At 52.0% G+C, this 14,229-nt stretch overlaps 7 protein-coding genes across 7 annotated transcripts; 2 read left to right on the top strand and 5 right to left on the bottom strand.

The window, feature by feature from the left end:
- Window positions 1-29: 29 nt before the first annotated feature.
- Window positions 30-3,185, bottom strand: AUEXF2481DRAFT_36075 (uncharacterized protein). The gene is made up of 2 exons (XM_013491968.1): window positions 1,368-3,185; window positions 30-1,311 (listed from the first exon to the last, which is right to left on the bottom strand). The coding sequence occupies exons 1-2, from the start codon at window positions 2,899-2,901 to the stop codon at window positions 446-448; spliced, it is 2,400 nt and encodes a 799-aa protein (XP_013347422.1). The 5' UTR covers window positions 2,902-3,185; the 3' UTR covers window positions 30-445.
- A 564-nt stretch (window positions 3,186-3,749) lies between these two features.
- Window positions 3,750-5,865, top strand: AUEXF2481DRAFT_36076 (uncharacterized protein). Its single transcript, XM_013491969.1, has 6 exons — window positions 3,750-4,247; window positions 4,305-4,316; window positions 4,370-5,158; window positions 5,214-5,344; window positions 5,393-5,538; window positions 5,589-5,865. The coding sequence occupies exons 1-6, from the start codon at window positions 4,217-4,219 to the stop codon at window positions 5,662-5,664; spliced, it is 1,185 nt and encodes a 394-aa protein (XP_013347423.1). The 5' UTR covers window positions 3,750-4,216; the 3' UTR covers window positions 5,665-5,865.
- Window positions 5,866-6,407: 542 nt separating this feature from the next.
- Window positions 6,408-7,823, bottom strand: AUEXF2481DRAFT_374303 (carbohydrate esterase family 16 protein). The gene is made up of 3 exons (XM_013492212.1): window positions 7,454-7,823; window positions 7,321-7,404; window positions 6,408-7,269 (listed from the first exon to the last, which is right to left on the bottom strand). The coding sequence occupies exons 1-3, from the start codon at window positions 7,585-7,587 to the stop codon at window positions 6,504-6,506; spliced, it is 984 nt and encodes a 327-aa protein (XP_013347666.1). The 5' UTR covers window positions 7,588-7,823; the 3' UTR covers window positions 6,408-6,503.
- Window positions 7,824-8,059: 236 nt separating this feature from the next.
- AUEXF2481DRAFT_26015 (glycosyltransferase family 1 protein) lies at window positions 8,060-8,726 on the bottom strand (the record flags this gene model as incomplete). The annotated part of the gene is made up of 2 exons (XM_013491838.1): window positions 8,060-8,201; window positions 8,254-8,726. 2 exons carry the CDS (start codon window positions 8,724-8,726, stop codon window positions 8,060-8,062), a joined length of 615 nt encoding a protein of 204 aa, XP_013347292.1.
- A 152-nt stretch (window positions 8,727-8,878) lies between these two features.
- On the bottom strand, window positions 8,879-9,538 carry AUEXF2481DRAFT_374301 (uncharacterized protein). The gene has a single exon (XM_013492213.1). It carries the CDS (start codon window positions 9,349-9,351, stop codon window positions 9,001-9,003), a length of 351 nt encoding a protein of 116 aa, XP_013347667.1. The 5' UTR covers window positions 9,352-9,538; the 3' UTR covers window positions 8,879-9,000.
- A 652-nt stretch (window positions 9,539-10,190) lies between these two features.
- Window positions 10,191-11,949, top strand: AUEXF2481DRAFT_374291 (uncharacterized protein). Its single transcript, XM_013492214.1, has one exon. It carries the CDS (start codon window positions 10,456-10,458, stop codon window positions 11,680-11,682), a length of 1,227 nt encoding a protein of 408 aa, XP_013347668.1. The 5' UTR covers window positions 10,191-10,455; the 3' UTR covers window positions 11,683-11,949.
- Window positions 11,950-12,195: 246 nt separating this feature from the next.
- Window positions 12,196-14,045, bottom strand: AUEXF2481DRAFT_36080 (uncharacterized protein). The gene has a single exon (XM_013491970.1). It carries the CDS (start codon window positions 14,017-14,019, stop codon window positions 12,217-12,219), a length of 1,803 nt encoding a protein of 600 aa, XP_013347424.1. The 5' UTR covers window positions 14,020-14,045; the 3' UTR covers window positions 12,196-12,216.
- Between the last annotated feature and the right edge of the window lie 184 nt (window positions 14,046-14,229).

The raw sequence follows: 14,229 nt of genomic DNA on the forward strand, positions 1-14,229 counted from the left end.
GCACAACACTGAGTGGCGATTGGGAGTATCAGCCCGGCACCATAGCTATGTATCACTAGATATGCTCGACTGAATCTTGAGTTGCATGCGCAACTCTCGGGTAGATTAGTTCATAGTCAAACCCCAAACGAATATCGAACTGTTTTTTCTATTCTCGAGACATGGGATCAGTGATGCTGCTCACGATCACGTGAATCAATTAATCGATTGCATTGGCAAGGACTCCAAAGTCCACAGCATAAGGAAAGAAACGCGATCATGTATGTTGACGCGATAGGGGGAAAAAACAGAAGGGAAAGAGATAAAAAATAGAACGTCCAGATTACTTTTCATCCCAGAGATCCATCATCTCGGCATCTTCTTCCTCTTCATCGTGCAAAATATAGGAAAACAAAAACGCTATCAAATAAAACAAAAATCGTTTATCGAGCTCACCCTCGTCGTGCTAAGCAGCCAACACCTGTCTAGGCAGAGGCAGAGACTGGCAATCTCCACCATCACGACAAGACATCTGTGTCGTTGCAACAGCTTGCACGAATGCACCAGCCATAGTCCGCCAAGTCATGCACACCTGAGCCACCAATATGGCAGCCGCAACCCTTGTATCATTGAGATCAAGGTTCGCAGAGGTTGCAGGAGCAAGGCTGTTTCCAGGCGACCGCTTGTTGCGGTGACGCAGAGGCTGTTGAGGCGTCGTTGCACTTTGCGGTGCAGTGTAGATGCCTTTGACAGTGGTGTCTGCGTCGCTGGGGCTGCTGGCCACAGCGCGGGAACGGCCATGCGTCCTTCTAGTGCCGGACTTGAGGGGTAGCGTACGAGCATTCTCGCCTTGCGTAGGCGAGCTCTCCTCGCTTCCCTCCTCGGGGCGGGTCTCGGTCTGCATGACCGTGGCACGGTTCCCTGGGTCCTCGTCGTGGGCGACTTGGTGGAAGGGCTTGGATGGCGTGGCGGCTGTGGCAGATAGTCCGCCATGTAGGTCTGGACTAGCAGCCTGAGCTTGTCGTCGCGGACTAGCAGGTGCTGTTCGAAGCGTGCTACTCGATGACGATGTGCTTGTCGAGTCTGCAGACAGACTAGCAGGTCGTGCTGCGGATGGTGTTTCTCCAATAGCAGCAATGCCTTCGTGGGATATGCTTCCAGACGCAGCGGATCGTTTCTTCAGCGTCTCGCTGAGTCCACGGTTACTTGTTTCGCCAACCAGGGCGAATAACCCGCCAGATGCACTGGACGAGCTTGATGAAAGTCCTGCGATCGATCTAGCAGGTAGAAGTGGTCTAGCCGTGCTTTGAAGTTCGGCTTCGGCAGATGCAGCTGTTTTATGGTTAGCGAAATTATCATCAGAGAGACAAGCTTAAGAATGTGTTTACCTGTACTGCTCGTGTTGCCTGAGTTCCCGATGTGCCGGTCTCCCATAACCATGTGGTTGGTTGTGGGAGACGAGGCATCGCCTGCAATCACTACATTTCGTAGTCCTGCGCTGGATCGGCTGTTTGATACACGTGAAGATACTTGCTGTAGTCCACTAATTAGGCCACTACCACCAATGCTGCCGCCAGAGCCTTGGGCTTGTTGTGAATCGGGACGAAGAGCGGTTTCGCTTAGTCCATTAGCCTGTGGAATCGCCTGTGGCGACATCTCGAAGCTGCCACTAGGCATGCTTGATGCTCCACTTGTCGAGCCACGAGAGAAAGAAGGTTGAGTTCCGGTAAGAGTTGCCATAGTGGAGTACTGGTTACGCTGTCGAGTTGGCGACATCATGTCGCCTGGAGACGAGAGTCCCATAGACGCGGTCTGCTCCTTGCCGTCGATTCCGTCGGCAGTTGAGAGGTCTGCGAATGTGTGCCACGCGTGAGTGGGCGTCTGTGTTGTTGTCGGTAGTCCTGAGGCCCTTGCTTGTTCCGCCGGCTCATGTATCAGTGCTAGTTGTGGAGTCGGCTGTGGCGAAAGGAGTCCTGAGGATGCGGGGAATAGTGTTTGATGGTAGGATGGCGAGGATGGTGATGCTTGAGCAAGTAGAGGAGTGTCAATAAGAGTCCAGTCAGGAGTATCGCTCCAAGGCCAAACAGTCTGCTCGGGAGCTTGAGTAATTGTAGCAGTGCCGAAGAAGAATTGCTCGGTAGTAGGGAGCTCGTTGAACATGTTCTGGTTGAGGAACATGAAGGGGTCTTCGTCAACAATTGATGGCTCGGCAGGCTGGAAGACAACCTTCTCGATCTGCTCAACACAAGCCAAGCTGATGTTGAATGCTGGTGCCTTAGACTTGGTGACTTTGGAAGAGCGAACCTTTTCCATTTCTGGCTGGTTGTGAGAGCACTTGCGCTTACGCTTGCTGCAAGAGTCGCATGCTTTGACGATACGACGCTTACGGTACTCGAGCTTCTCAGATTCGGTCATCTTTCTGCGAACACGAGTCTTGGGCTGAGAAGTTGATGACAGACTGAAGACACCGGTCATGTCTTCGAGAGCAGGTCTGGCTTTCTGGGAAGAGCTGGGCTGGGATGACGAATTTTGACGGCTCATTGCGGGAGCTTGGGAGGATGACATGGATGCAGGAGTGGCCATGTTGAAAAGATCAGGGCTACTTAGGGTAGAGGCAGTAGAGTCCATGGAGGGCCACCAAGGAGATTCGGTAGACATATCGAAAGACAGGTCGGTTTCCAGAGGGATGGTGGGAGTCTCCAGTTGAGTCTGTTCCGCATTGAGCTCTTGCTTGAGAAATTCGATAACGGCGTTTCTCATGCGGTCCGAATGAGTCTTGACGTGAGGGTAGGCGGTCTTCAAGGCGAAGAAGAGTTCGTCGGAGCCTTTAGGGGGGCAGAACTCGAGAGCGGTGGGGTCGGCTTGTTCACCAGAGCGGTAGATGAAGTAGCCAACCATAGGCATTTGAGTAGACATGTCCATTGTTAAGTTGGCAATTGGGTCTTGATCGAAGATTGAGAATGAAGAAATTTTGATATCTTTCAAGAATAAGAGATAGAGGGAGTAGAGAGATTCTCGCAGTCTGCGGATGATATGGTGGCTATCAAGGCAGCGGTTTTGCGAAAGGTCGCTTCTATTGACAAGACCACGCCGTGAAGGTTACGGGTGGTGAGCGAGACTGTCGAAAAGAGGGATAGGGAAGCAAAAGACCAAGAGACTCGAGTCTGGACACGAGCTTGGTAAATACCGTCAGATGAAGGTGCTCCCGGTCGAGTCACCGAAAGGGAGCTAAGCCTTCAATTCCATCCTTCAACCACACAATTGACCAATCAGGAGCGATGAACCGCGGTGTCCCCAAATAGGAATGGTGTGTTACAACATGTGGGATGGGGTAATGGAGACCCCTAGGACAACGCTTACCAATATTGCTGGTACGGCTGGCCGTGATTCTGCCTTCTGGACGCCTATCGAGACTGTCATTACGAGTGGAGTCTATGTGCATTTGGGTACAGCATGAGGGTGGAATCCATGATTGACTAGACATCTGGAAGGGAGGTGGAACGACAATGTGGCTCTGGGTGTCTGCGAAGGTGGGAGCGCTGTTACATCATCCCCGACCGGTTGTCCTGAATGTGGGGTCCCGTTGACTTGAAATCTGACTCACCCGAGGACAAGCCAATTGAAGTCAATTGCTCTCTGCTGCTCGTCTTTAGCTACCGACCTGTAGATTGGACAGAATGCGCCATGTGAAAACAGGCGATATTTGAAGGATTCGCTCATGACCATTTCGATTTGCACAATCGATTATGGCGTACGCGATGCTCTTTCGACATGCACGAGCCGGGACACTGCGGGTAGCCGACGATTGGTGGCTCTGCTCGAATGCCCAGAAGATGGTCTTCTGATGCCACTCCCTTGTCGAGCGAAGCTTCAGAGCTATCAAGAACACAAACATGTGAACGGGATGGGGTGAAAATCTCTCTCGCTGCGCACAGCCAAGCAGCGTAGGCGCCGACGCTGATGGCAGCGCTTGCGACAGTGGGGTATTGCTCCAATCGCATCACAGAGCGACCTGCAGCATACTCACAAGGCTACTACGGCCACCGAGTATTTAATAGTAAGATGGCCGCTTCTTGACGGCCTCGATCTGTAGGTGTTTGTTTTACTTTGACTCATCCTTTCATCTCAATTGTCCTCGAGACATACCTCTTCAATTGCAGCATTCCAGGTTCAGCCAGTACAGTTGCCGAAATATCGTAACAGCTCTTGCCCTGAACGCTCGCGTTGATCGTCAGTCATGTCAAACAATCAAGCACAGTATTTCCTCCGTGAGCTATCGTTACACCCCCTACCTCACATGGATATCGCTAACCTACCAACCCTAGCACCCCCACAAGGTACAAACGACAGACACTCGACTGATCGTAGGTTCTAATGTGACATGTTACAGAGCAGCAGAGCTATTTTGCGCCTCCGAGTTCGCATACGCCTCCGACCAATACTCAGCATTACCCGCTCCCACCAGCCACCGACTATTCTCCTCCAGAGAACACTTCCTACTCACCAGCTCCTCAATCGCAGTCGTCACCGCAGCAGCACTTTGCTCCTCCTCCGGATCGCTTCTCATACAATGCTGCTTCAGTCCCTCAGCCCATTCAGACCCAATTTGTGTCCCCTCCGTCATCGCCGCCTCCACCTGCTGGCAACATTGGTACACACGAATACGAGCCGAGCCCCGTCTCGCCTCAGCAGCAGGCCATGCCTTGTCACCCTGTCCCCTCACAGATTGCCCAACTAAAGTCGATCATGGCGAGCCAGCCCGAGAAATCATCACTAAGCACATCAGAATCAAGCGACTTAGTCGTGGGTGCACCACCTCAAACACACTTTGTAGGAGCAGGCGCGACCGCCGATGATGTGGGCACTTTCAACGGTGGAAGCTACAGGATCAGTCACAGAGACACAAACACTATTCTGACACTTCAGCTTGCTATGGGTTGTCCGTTATCTGTTCGACCAGGAACCATGATTGCCATGTCTCCCACCGTGACCTTGAAGGGCGCCATCAAGTTCTCCTTGAAGACCATGGTTGTCGGTGGACATATGACACAGTCCACCTATACTGGCCCAGGAGAACTGTTACTCGCGCCGCCTTCGCTTGGCGATATCACCAATATCCGACTTACAGGAGAACAAACTTGGAACGTGGGCAAAGATGCTTTTCTAGCTTGCACTCAGGGCAAGTCTTACACCAAAACAAGTCACTGCTACTCTTATGCTGACCGAACTGATAGGTGTTGTCAAAGACTACAAGAGACAAGGTCTTACTAAGGCCATGTTTTCGGGTGAAGGCTTCTTCGTCTACAAGATATCAGGCATAGGCATCCTGTGGCTCAGCAGCTTAGGAGCCATCTTACGCAAAGATGTGAGTACGAATTTTTGCATTGCACAACAACTATTGACCATCAAACAGCTTCAAGAGGGTGAGAAGTACATTGTCGACAACGGCCATTTGGTTGCATGGAACGCCAAGTACGTGCTAGAGCGTGTGGCCAGCGGCGGAATAATATCCAGCGTGAGCGCCAATGAGGGCTTGGTCTGCAAATTCTCCGGTCCCGGGTATGTATCACCCCTCCTGTCTGTTCTGGACATTTGCTGATTCTGTCTAGCACGATCTTCTTGCAGACTCGCAACCCAATTGAGTTCTCGGGTTGGCTAGCGTCAGAGGGCAAGCTAAAAGGATAGAGTCCTCGCAGGTACTTCCCGGGAGGAAGGATAACCATCATTGGGTTACTCACCTTGGCGAAAATAGGTCTACTCAAAAGGCTGTTTGAAGATGATTCGCGGTCATTATACCGGTCACTCTTATTAACCTCGGTTTCCAACGGCTATTCCGCTGCTGGTGGCACCCTGACTCAGACAGATGAATCCATTCATACCACTCCCTTTTGTCTCATGTATAAGTGATACCGTTTCCACTGCTTTTTGGCACCTCTTCTATCTACTCTATATATCTTGGGTCTGCTAGACCAAGTGTTCTGTCATACACAGGCAATGCCGTCCTCAGACAATTCTGGTATCACACCCACATCAGGACCACCACAATATCAACCAACAATGAAACGGTGCACGCTGGGGATCCTCTGAAAGTACACGGAAGTATTCATAATTCATCGAGAGTCTAGTATACAGCTGTTATGCCATCCCTGCTAGACTATCAGATGCATCAGTCGCAAGCTCGAGTGTGGACGAAGAGTTGTATATCGAGACAGGGTGTTACCTCTAGCCACCAGACCAACGGTTCCCAAGAGCTCATTTACAAACCCATGTAGACACCGAGGGCACGGACGGTACGATAAAGGTCACAGAAGCCGGTCATTGATGAATGGGTAATATAGGTGTTTTTTGAATTGTAGAATGACTACCAAAATAAGCAAGCCTATAGGTCTTACGACATACTCTGCTTGAAGCTTCTGAAATACTGCATTCACGGACCTACAGTAACCGCTCTTCTCACTCATGGCTACTGTTTGATGCATTATCATCATTGTTCCCTGCCATCGCTACCTCAACTCTCCACCTCCTCACTTTATCAACTTGACAATCTGCGAAGCAATAGCATCATGCATTCTAAAAGTCGGATGCAAAGTGTTCAACCAAAGATACTTGTCCACCGAAATCCCACACCCAGGATCAAAGGACGTAGGCGAAGGAGTTCCATTTTCATAAGCTTGACAATATGCCGTGGTATTCTGATAGGCACAAGTTTGTGGATAAGCGCAGGGATGCTCGATCACGCGAGAAAAGACCTTGTGGGTGTCGAAGAGGAAACTTGTGGTATCGGTGTATTTTTGGGATAGAGATTTCGATAAAGTGGTGATGCGGTGGTTCCAGTCGGCTATGTCGGCGGCTTCGATGGCTTGAGATGATGGACCGGCTGCTTGGGTGAGTGGTGACAAGTCGACGGGTGGTACGTTCATAAAGAGGAAGCTCCTGGCGCCGGTGGTGTAGAGTTGGTCTACTAGACCGGAGAGCTCGGTGAAGATTGTAGACAAGAGGGTCGCGTTTTGAGAGGCATAGCTGTTGCCAACGTCGTTGATGCCGATGAAGATCGTGAAGAGCGTGTCGAACGAGGACCATGGTACGGGGGAGAAGTGGGAGGCGTAGATTGGGAGAAACTGGGACTCGACTTGCTGCTTGACAGACAAGACGCTAGGCTTGTAGGGTGCTACAAGAGTACCATCGACGGTTGCTCCACCATATGCTAGATTGACGGTCTCGATGAATGATTTGTTGTATGCTGTAGTCAGGTAGTCGATATAGTTCGGTCCATTGGATGAGGTGTAACCCCTGTAATTATGTCAGTGCGCGCTCAAAGCCGTAGTCGAAGAGCCGACTTACGGATAGATTGGGTTGCCGAGTGGGTTACCAGGACCGGGCTGTGTAAGAGAGGGGTCGAAGCCTGTGGTCGTATACGAGTCACCACTTCTCAGGTTAGTCTCTACTATAGCACGTGCTCAGATGCCTGTCTTACAAAGCGAAAATGTGCTTGATTCCGGCCCAGCCAGGATAATGTCCTTTGTTTGAATGGCTGTTCGGTGAAGCGTTGGCTAAGCTGAACAGACCTAATGCTGCAGCAAGGAAGGGGAAACCCGAGTTTATGACCATGTTTGCTCTGTTGCGTGTAGGGTAAACAAGATTAAGATGAAAATGCGAGCCAAAAGAAGACAGGGAGTCTTAAATAGTCTTGCTAGCTGCAGTGGTTGGACGTGTCGGCTGAACACATTCCCTGTAGATAATGCTTCATCCGCACACTTTCCTCATTAGACACGGAATGAAGAGGTCCGGAGAAATATTCCATCTTCTGCCGTTGATCTTATACGTGCTCGAGTGTGGAGCTTCACTCGACGATGCACCCCGCACTAACCAGCGCGTCATTGGGCGATATCCTCGGCGCGTTTCAATTTCCAGATGCCGTGCGACAAAGCTTTATTAACCAAAAAAGCCATGTAATGACCTTATCCAGACTGATCATGCTTCGTGACCTCGTAATGCGCGTCCAGGTCATGTGTCGATTATGCGATATTCCGTGTCCAGAGTTGACGGCCTGCGCACAACTGTGTAGTATGATGTTCCAAACTCATTCGACCGAAAACCCCATCTCTTCGTCGACGACGCCAGCAAGGCCTCTTGTTTGTCGGTGAGTGCCTGAGTTGACAGGAGGCCAGGCCTTTTGTCGGACTCGTAGCTTTTCGGCATCTTGCAGCGCTTGCGATAGATTCCTACGAGAAGGTCAATAGGCATCACAGAGAATGATGAAAGGGAGCGGCTTACTCAAGTCTGCCATGCACGACGTACTCCTGCTCAGCCAGGGCTTCTGCCAATTCGATTTGGTGATTGTCAAGTAGCTCCGAGTTGGGCACAACGACGATGGGCACATCGAGACGCAGAGCATGAAGGATGGTTCCCGAGCCGGCATGACTGACGACGAGTCCCTCTGCACCGCTGCTGTCTCCCCCTGTCTTGGCCAGCATCATGTACTGCTCCAGACCATTCGTGTCGAGTCCGAATCCAGACACATTGATGCCAGTTGCTTCTTGTTGTGAGTTCACGTCCTGTAACAGCGACTGGAACAAGCCATGGCCGTCAGCACCATACTGTACTATCAGGTCTGTGTACTGGTGTTGTTCAAGCGAATGGCAGAAGGTCGACGAGATGGTGGCCCGGACGAGAGCGGAGAAGGAGGCGGTCGCGCCAATCGTCACAAAGCACACCTTTCGCGAACGAGTCAAAGGCGCGTCCGACATATTCGAGGTGGTCGCTGGTCTTTGAAGCATCTAGATGACAGAAAAGACGTCAACGGCAATATCGAGCTATGTCCGAGTAGAGAGCTTCTTCACGTGTCCGTCGGCTCTGCTTGCCCGCGGTTTCGTCAAGCAACTATTGACGGTCTGGGCGGCCCTTCTTGTCTCGCTATCGACTGGTGAACTTGTATCTTCTCGCCCAGGCTATACAACGAGAAACCTCGACTTGCCCAATATGTACAGGTTCCACGTGGGCGCAGTATTACGCGAATGTCGATCAATCATGTCTGAGGCGTATAATTCTGGCCATGCGAGAGATGCGACTCCTCGACTGCTTCGGACCTTTGCGGTAGCGCGTGAAAGCCCTGACAACGGTCCCTCCTGCCCGACATGGCTGCTCGCGTGGACCATGCATACCGACGACACACCGTTGGGCGTTGCTTGCAATATTCGCAATCCATCCTCCTGCACTACTCGTGGCTGTCATAGCAGGTACTCGAGTACCATCACGCGAGTTCCGTCGGCCCTGCCGGAGTGCTTGCTTATTCACACTTCTCGACCCTCGTCCTATTGCTCTACCCTGTTGTCTCATCCCTGAACCATCCGTCGACCTACATTTTCTGTTCATTGACCCAATGCAGGTGGATCCACCTGTAGCGACAGCGACCTCTGCGCTAGATACACACTTTATGCTCACAGATTGAGATTGTGATAAAGTATGACTTCTGACAAAACACGGCCACTGACTACAACGGCGCTGCTATACGAGATAACATCGAAAGGATGCTGAGCTTGAAGCAGATTGGCATCGCCTGCCGCAGCCACCCCTTACCCTCTCTCACAAACATAGTGCTGTCGTGCAGAATTATCCAGATTTCTAATGAGCGGTTACTGGAGGAACTTATTGCAACGGCTGATTTTCGCAACGGTCAGACGTACCTGCCGCGTGGTAGGAGGCAAAGACCGCCAGATCACACCCTTCATCCGAACCGCCTCTTACGCTCAACTCGCTTTGACCTCTAACGGCTTTGGTTGACTGCACTCAGGACGGTTTCTGAAGAATTCCGTGTCAACGGCTATAACAACGGCGGCCAGGTCTGCTTCCAGCACCGAGCGTTCGGGACTTGCACTGACATCTGCGGCTGCCCTTGCCATTCTTTGCGTCAGCCCTGCGAAAAAGTCCTCTGTTCGATCCTGCAGCATATAACACAAGAATTGATGTCAACGGCCCGTTTAGGATCCTCAGCTTTCCAGAAGCACATTTCTCTGGCAGAAATCGTGTAGACCTGCTCTCTCGGTTACCTGCCGACGGCCTGGCTCAAGCGTTTTCGCTTTCTTGTACCAGAACAGCATGGCCGACCCTGCACGGTCATGGTTCTCTTCCCTTTACGGCAGCCATGTGGTGAAGCCGGTTAGGCTTGTAGGTGGTAGAGTTTTGGAGCCTCAATTGTTTGGAGAAACAACACGCGATGCAATAGCGCAGCGGTCATCAGTGGAACAGAAGCCTATCATCTGAAATTCCATAGCCCTGGAACTCAATAGATGTTGCTCACCACAGATATAAAGGGCATCGAACCACCGCCCATCAACCAAATCATCAGCACGATCAATCTACTCTCCTACAGCCTAATCGACAAACCAGCTCGCCTTCTTTCGTTCTTATACATTCTTATACATCCCCTCGCTTCAATCACCACTTCAACCAACCACCAAAACCACCACTTCAGCGAACATGCACTTCTCCACCTTCCTCCCCGTCTTGGCCTTCGGTGCCTCCCTCGTCCAGGCTGTTCCCGCTGACGACCTCGTCGCCAGAGGTGCCGTCTGTGTCGACAGCGACATGGCTCGTGTCCGCTCTGCTCAGTCTGCTCCCTATGGCTTCTGTACCAAGTGGATCGGCGCCACCACCCACACTTCATCGCCCATCAACGGCTTGACCATGAAGCGTGTCTCGGCTGCTTGTCAGTGTATCGTCTCTGAGGCCAAGAAGGCTGCCGCCTCTTCCTCCAAGGCTTCGGTTGCCGCTTCCATCTCCAAGTCCAAGGCTTCCGCCTCTTCGGCCCTCTCTGTCTCCAGAGCCTCCGTCTCCAAGTCCAAGGCTTCGGTTGCCTCTGTCTCCAAGGCATCTCGTGTCTCGGTTGCCTCTGTATCTAAGGCCTCTGCCGAATCCCGTGTCTCGGTCTCTCTTGCTTCCGTCTCCAAGTCCAAGGCTTCCGCCGCCTCTGTCTCCATTGCCTCCGTCTCCAAGTCGCGCGTCTCTGTTGCCTCTGTCTCCAAGGCCTCTGCCATCTCTCGTGTCTCGGCTTCTCTTGCTTCGGTCTCCTCTTCCAAGAACTCTGTCGCTTCTCTCTCGCGCGCACAGGTCTCTGCTTCTCAGGCTTCCGTCATCTCCGTCTCCAAGGCCTCGCGCTCATCTGCCATGCTTGCTTCCCAGTCTAGCGTCCACGACGTCCTTGCCTCCAAGGCTTCCGTCTCGGCTGTCTCGGTTGCCTCTGCCAACTCTGTCCGCGCCTCCATCTCCAGAGCCAGCGCCTCTTCCACCAGACTTGCTACCGTCTCTGCCTCCAAGGCCTCCGCTGCTTCCGTTGCTGCTTCCATCTCATCCGCATCCTCTGCTTCTGCCGCCTCGGCCTTCTCTGCCGCCAAGGCCTCCAGCGTTGCTGAGCGCTCTTCTGCCAACGCCGCCGCTGCTTCTTCTTCCAACGCCGCCGTCTCTGCCTCGCGCGCTTCGGTCTCCGCCGCTCGTGCCTCTTCCATCCTCTCTGCCTCATCTGCTTCCGTTGCTTCCAGAGCATCTGCCTCTTCCGTCGCCTCGGTCTCCAAGATGTCCGCCGCCTCCGAGTCTCGCGCTGTTGCCTCCGCCTCCAAGGCCTCGGTCGCTTCTGCCTCCAAGGCTTCCGCCTCGGCCTTCGCCACTGCCATTGTCCCCTTCAACGGCACCACCAACGCCCGCCACTAAAGCATTCGCTTCAGTGTCTAGCACCCTCCTTTTCCTTTGTACAACTTGCATATGCCACATGTGGTCTGGCATCTTTCCTCCACCCTTACACTTCTGTCGTTTTCAAAAACATTTTCATCACACATATCTGCTGGCACAGTCTGCGCTTTATTAATGTATAACCTCTGCGGAGCGACAATGCCGGGTCAGTTGTCTATTATATGAAAAAAGTAGATAGTCTTCTTCTCTCTTAATACATCTCATACATTACACTGAATATCGTCTCTCTCGCCTTTCTCTTTCTTTTACTCATGACTCATCTGCTTCTCCCATGTTTGTAACCTCATGGCTGTTATTGAGACATTCCAAGTGTCTGTCCTTCTTTTCTCGCGTTTGATTGAAACTTGCTGCTGCTCTCCAAGTTGTGGACTTGGTCACGTGCGTTGCTCATTGGCCGAAAAAACCTCATGGCATGAATACTTGAATCGATTCCATAGAGCGTGTTGGCACAACGATATTTCATATCATAACATCCTCTACGTGAGCTAATCCATCTTAAACCTCAGGAACCGTAGTCTTTCGCAACCTCTGTGCGATAAAAACAATCATGACCGCAACAAGTAAAATAGCATTGAAGCCTGCAAGCATGTAAAATGGTGCACCTGTACTCTTCTTATCGAAGAGTATACCACCCACTTTGGTAAGAAGGAGGATACCCACTCCGCCAGCGAGAGAGTATACACCTGCAATTGTGCCTTTGAGTTGTGCTCTGTCGATTTCAGGAGGGTAGAGTGCTTCTTCTGCGACTGGGGGGAGGAGTGGAGCTGCTTCTGTGGGTGCTGCGGTCTCTGTATCTTCGGATTGCTCTTCCTGTGCTTCAGGTACGGTGTTTGGTTCTGTTGTTGATGTTGAAGAGATTGCGGGGGTAGAGGCTTGAATACCTTTGGCGAGAATGCCGAGCGAGCACACGATGGCTGAGATTTGACTGAAGCCCAGAAGGATGACGGCCAAGATGGCGCCTTTGCCGTCTGCGCTTCCGTGGAATGGATCGGGGTTATCCAGTAACCCGAATGAGACACATCCGAAGATGCCGGCGATAGCACCAAGACCTAGGGGAAGGTATGACATTTGCCCTTTCTCGCTCATGTACCCGTTGAACCAGCCAAACAGAGGGGCAGCGAGCAGCGCAGTCAACTGCGAGAATCCGGTAAGCATCGACGCCAGAGTGTAGGCACGCTTGCAACCGGACTTGATATCTTCGCTTGGGTCGTTGGTACAAAGTCCCTCGCGGATGAAGTAGGCGTTGACAAAGAGTGGGACGAACAATGATATGCCGACTGAAGAAGCTCTCGCGACGAATCCACCCAGGTAGCCCAAAGCAATCCGAGAGTCTGTAAAGCCGAGCAGGACAGCGGAACGCACAAGCTGATAGTATGACGGTGTGGTATGTGTCGAGGACGAGTCGTTGGCTTCGTGTTCCTCGGTGCTTCGTCCAGAGTAAAAGAGCCTGTGGAAGCCTTTGTCCTCTTCACCAGGCAGTCCGCGAAGAGTCAATGAGACGAGTATGGCAACAACGATCGACACGGTACCGACGGTGTAGAAGCTGTCTTTGACAGCATCTGCCTGAGCGACACCCTTTCCAGAGAACTTTACAGGGAGAGGTAAGAAGATGCCGACGGCTACCAAAGCACCAATTCCAGTAAACATGCCCACGTAGCCAGCAAGCTGACTGAGGTCTGACTTCTTGGGCATAGCAGGATCTGTCGTAAAGCGACGCTTCTGTGATCGTCGTCTGAGGTTGGGCGGCCTTTGCACATATCGTGCTGGGGTGATGGTGACCTCACTGCTGATGCTGAAAGCACCGGAGTGGCGAGCACTGGGATTCGTCGGTGTGACAATACCTTCTCCATAAGTTTGAGTGGCTTCTGATGACGTGGTCTGCTTTCGTTCCGCGGTCATCGAGGGAAGGATAGCAGTGACCATGGTCGAGCAAGCAGCGCCACCAACGCTGAATGCCATTCTGCCGATCAGTAGTTGCGGGTATACATTGTGACTCTGTACCAGCAACATAAGGCTGGCACCAATGACGAGATAGCCCATGACAGCCACATTCCTGACACCGATTTTGTCGCTCAAAAGTCCCCAGAGTGGACATGCGACCAAAGCCACAAGCTCGTCAGCAAAGCCCAGTGTGCCGACTACATCGCCAACACCATGCTTGCGTCCAATAACATCCGTAACAACAAACGAGATTGAAGCGTTGAGGAAGACCAGAAATGAGATTGAGAAGAGGGCTACTCCGAGCAAGTATGCCGCGGCTTGCAACTTTGTCGCAGTGAGAGTGGGGAAGGTGCGCATCGTGAATGGCAGTACAGACGCAGGAGTGGGTTGTTTGATGCGGCGCTCTACGCGAGGGATATGTAACGAGTGAATTGAATGTGGTGAGAGTTATATGCGCAATAGAGAATTCATCCAAGTGGATGCATTGTTCCAAGGACAGTGTCGTTGTAGGTTAGACGCGCAAGGTCGACGTTGTAGCATGACGACTCTACGATGCTGATGTGGCTG

The sequence above is a fragment of the Aureobasidium subglaciale genome, assembly GCF_000721755.1.
Source record: "Aureobasidium subglaciale EXF-2481 unplaced genomic scaffold scaffold_2, whole genome shotgun sequence".
NCBI lineage: Eukaryota > Fungi > Ascomycota > Dothideomycetes > Dothideales > Saccotheciaceae > Aureobasidium > Aureobasidium subglaciale.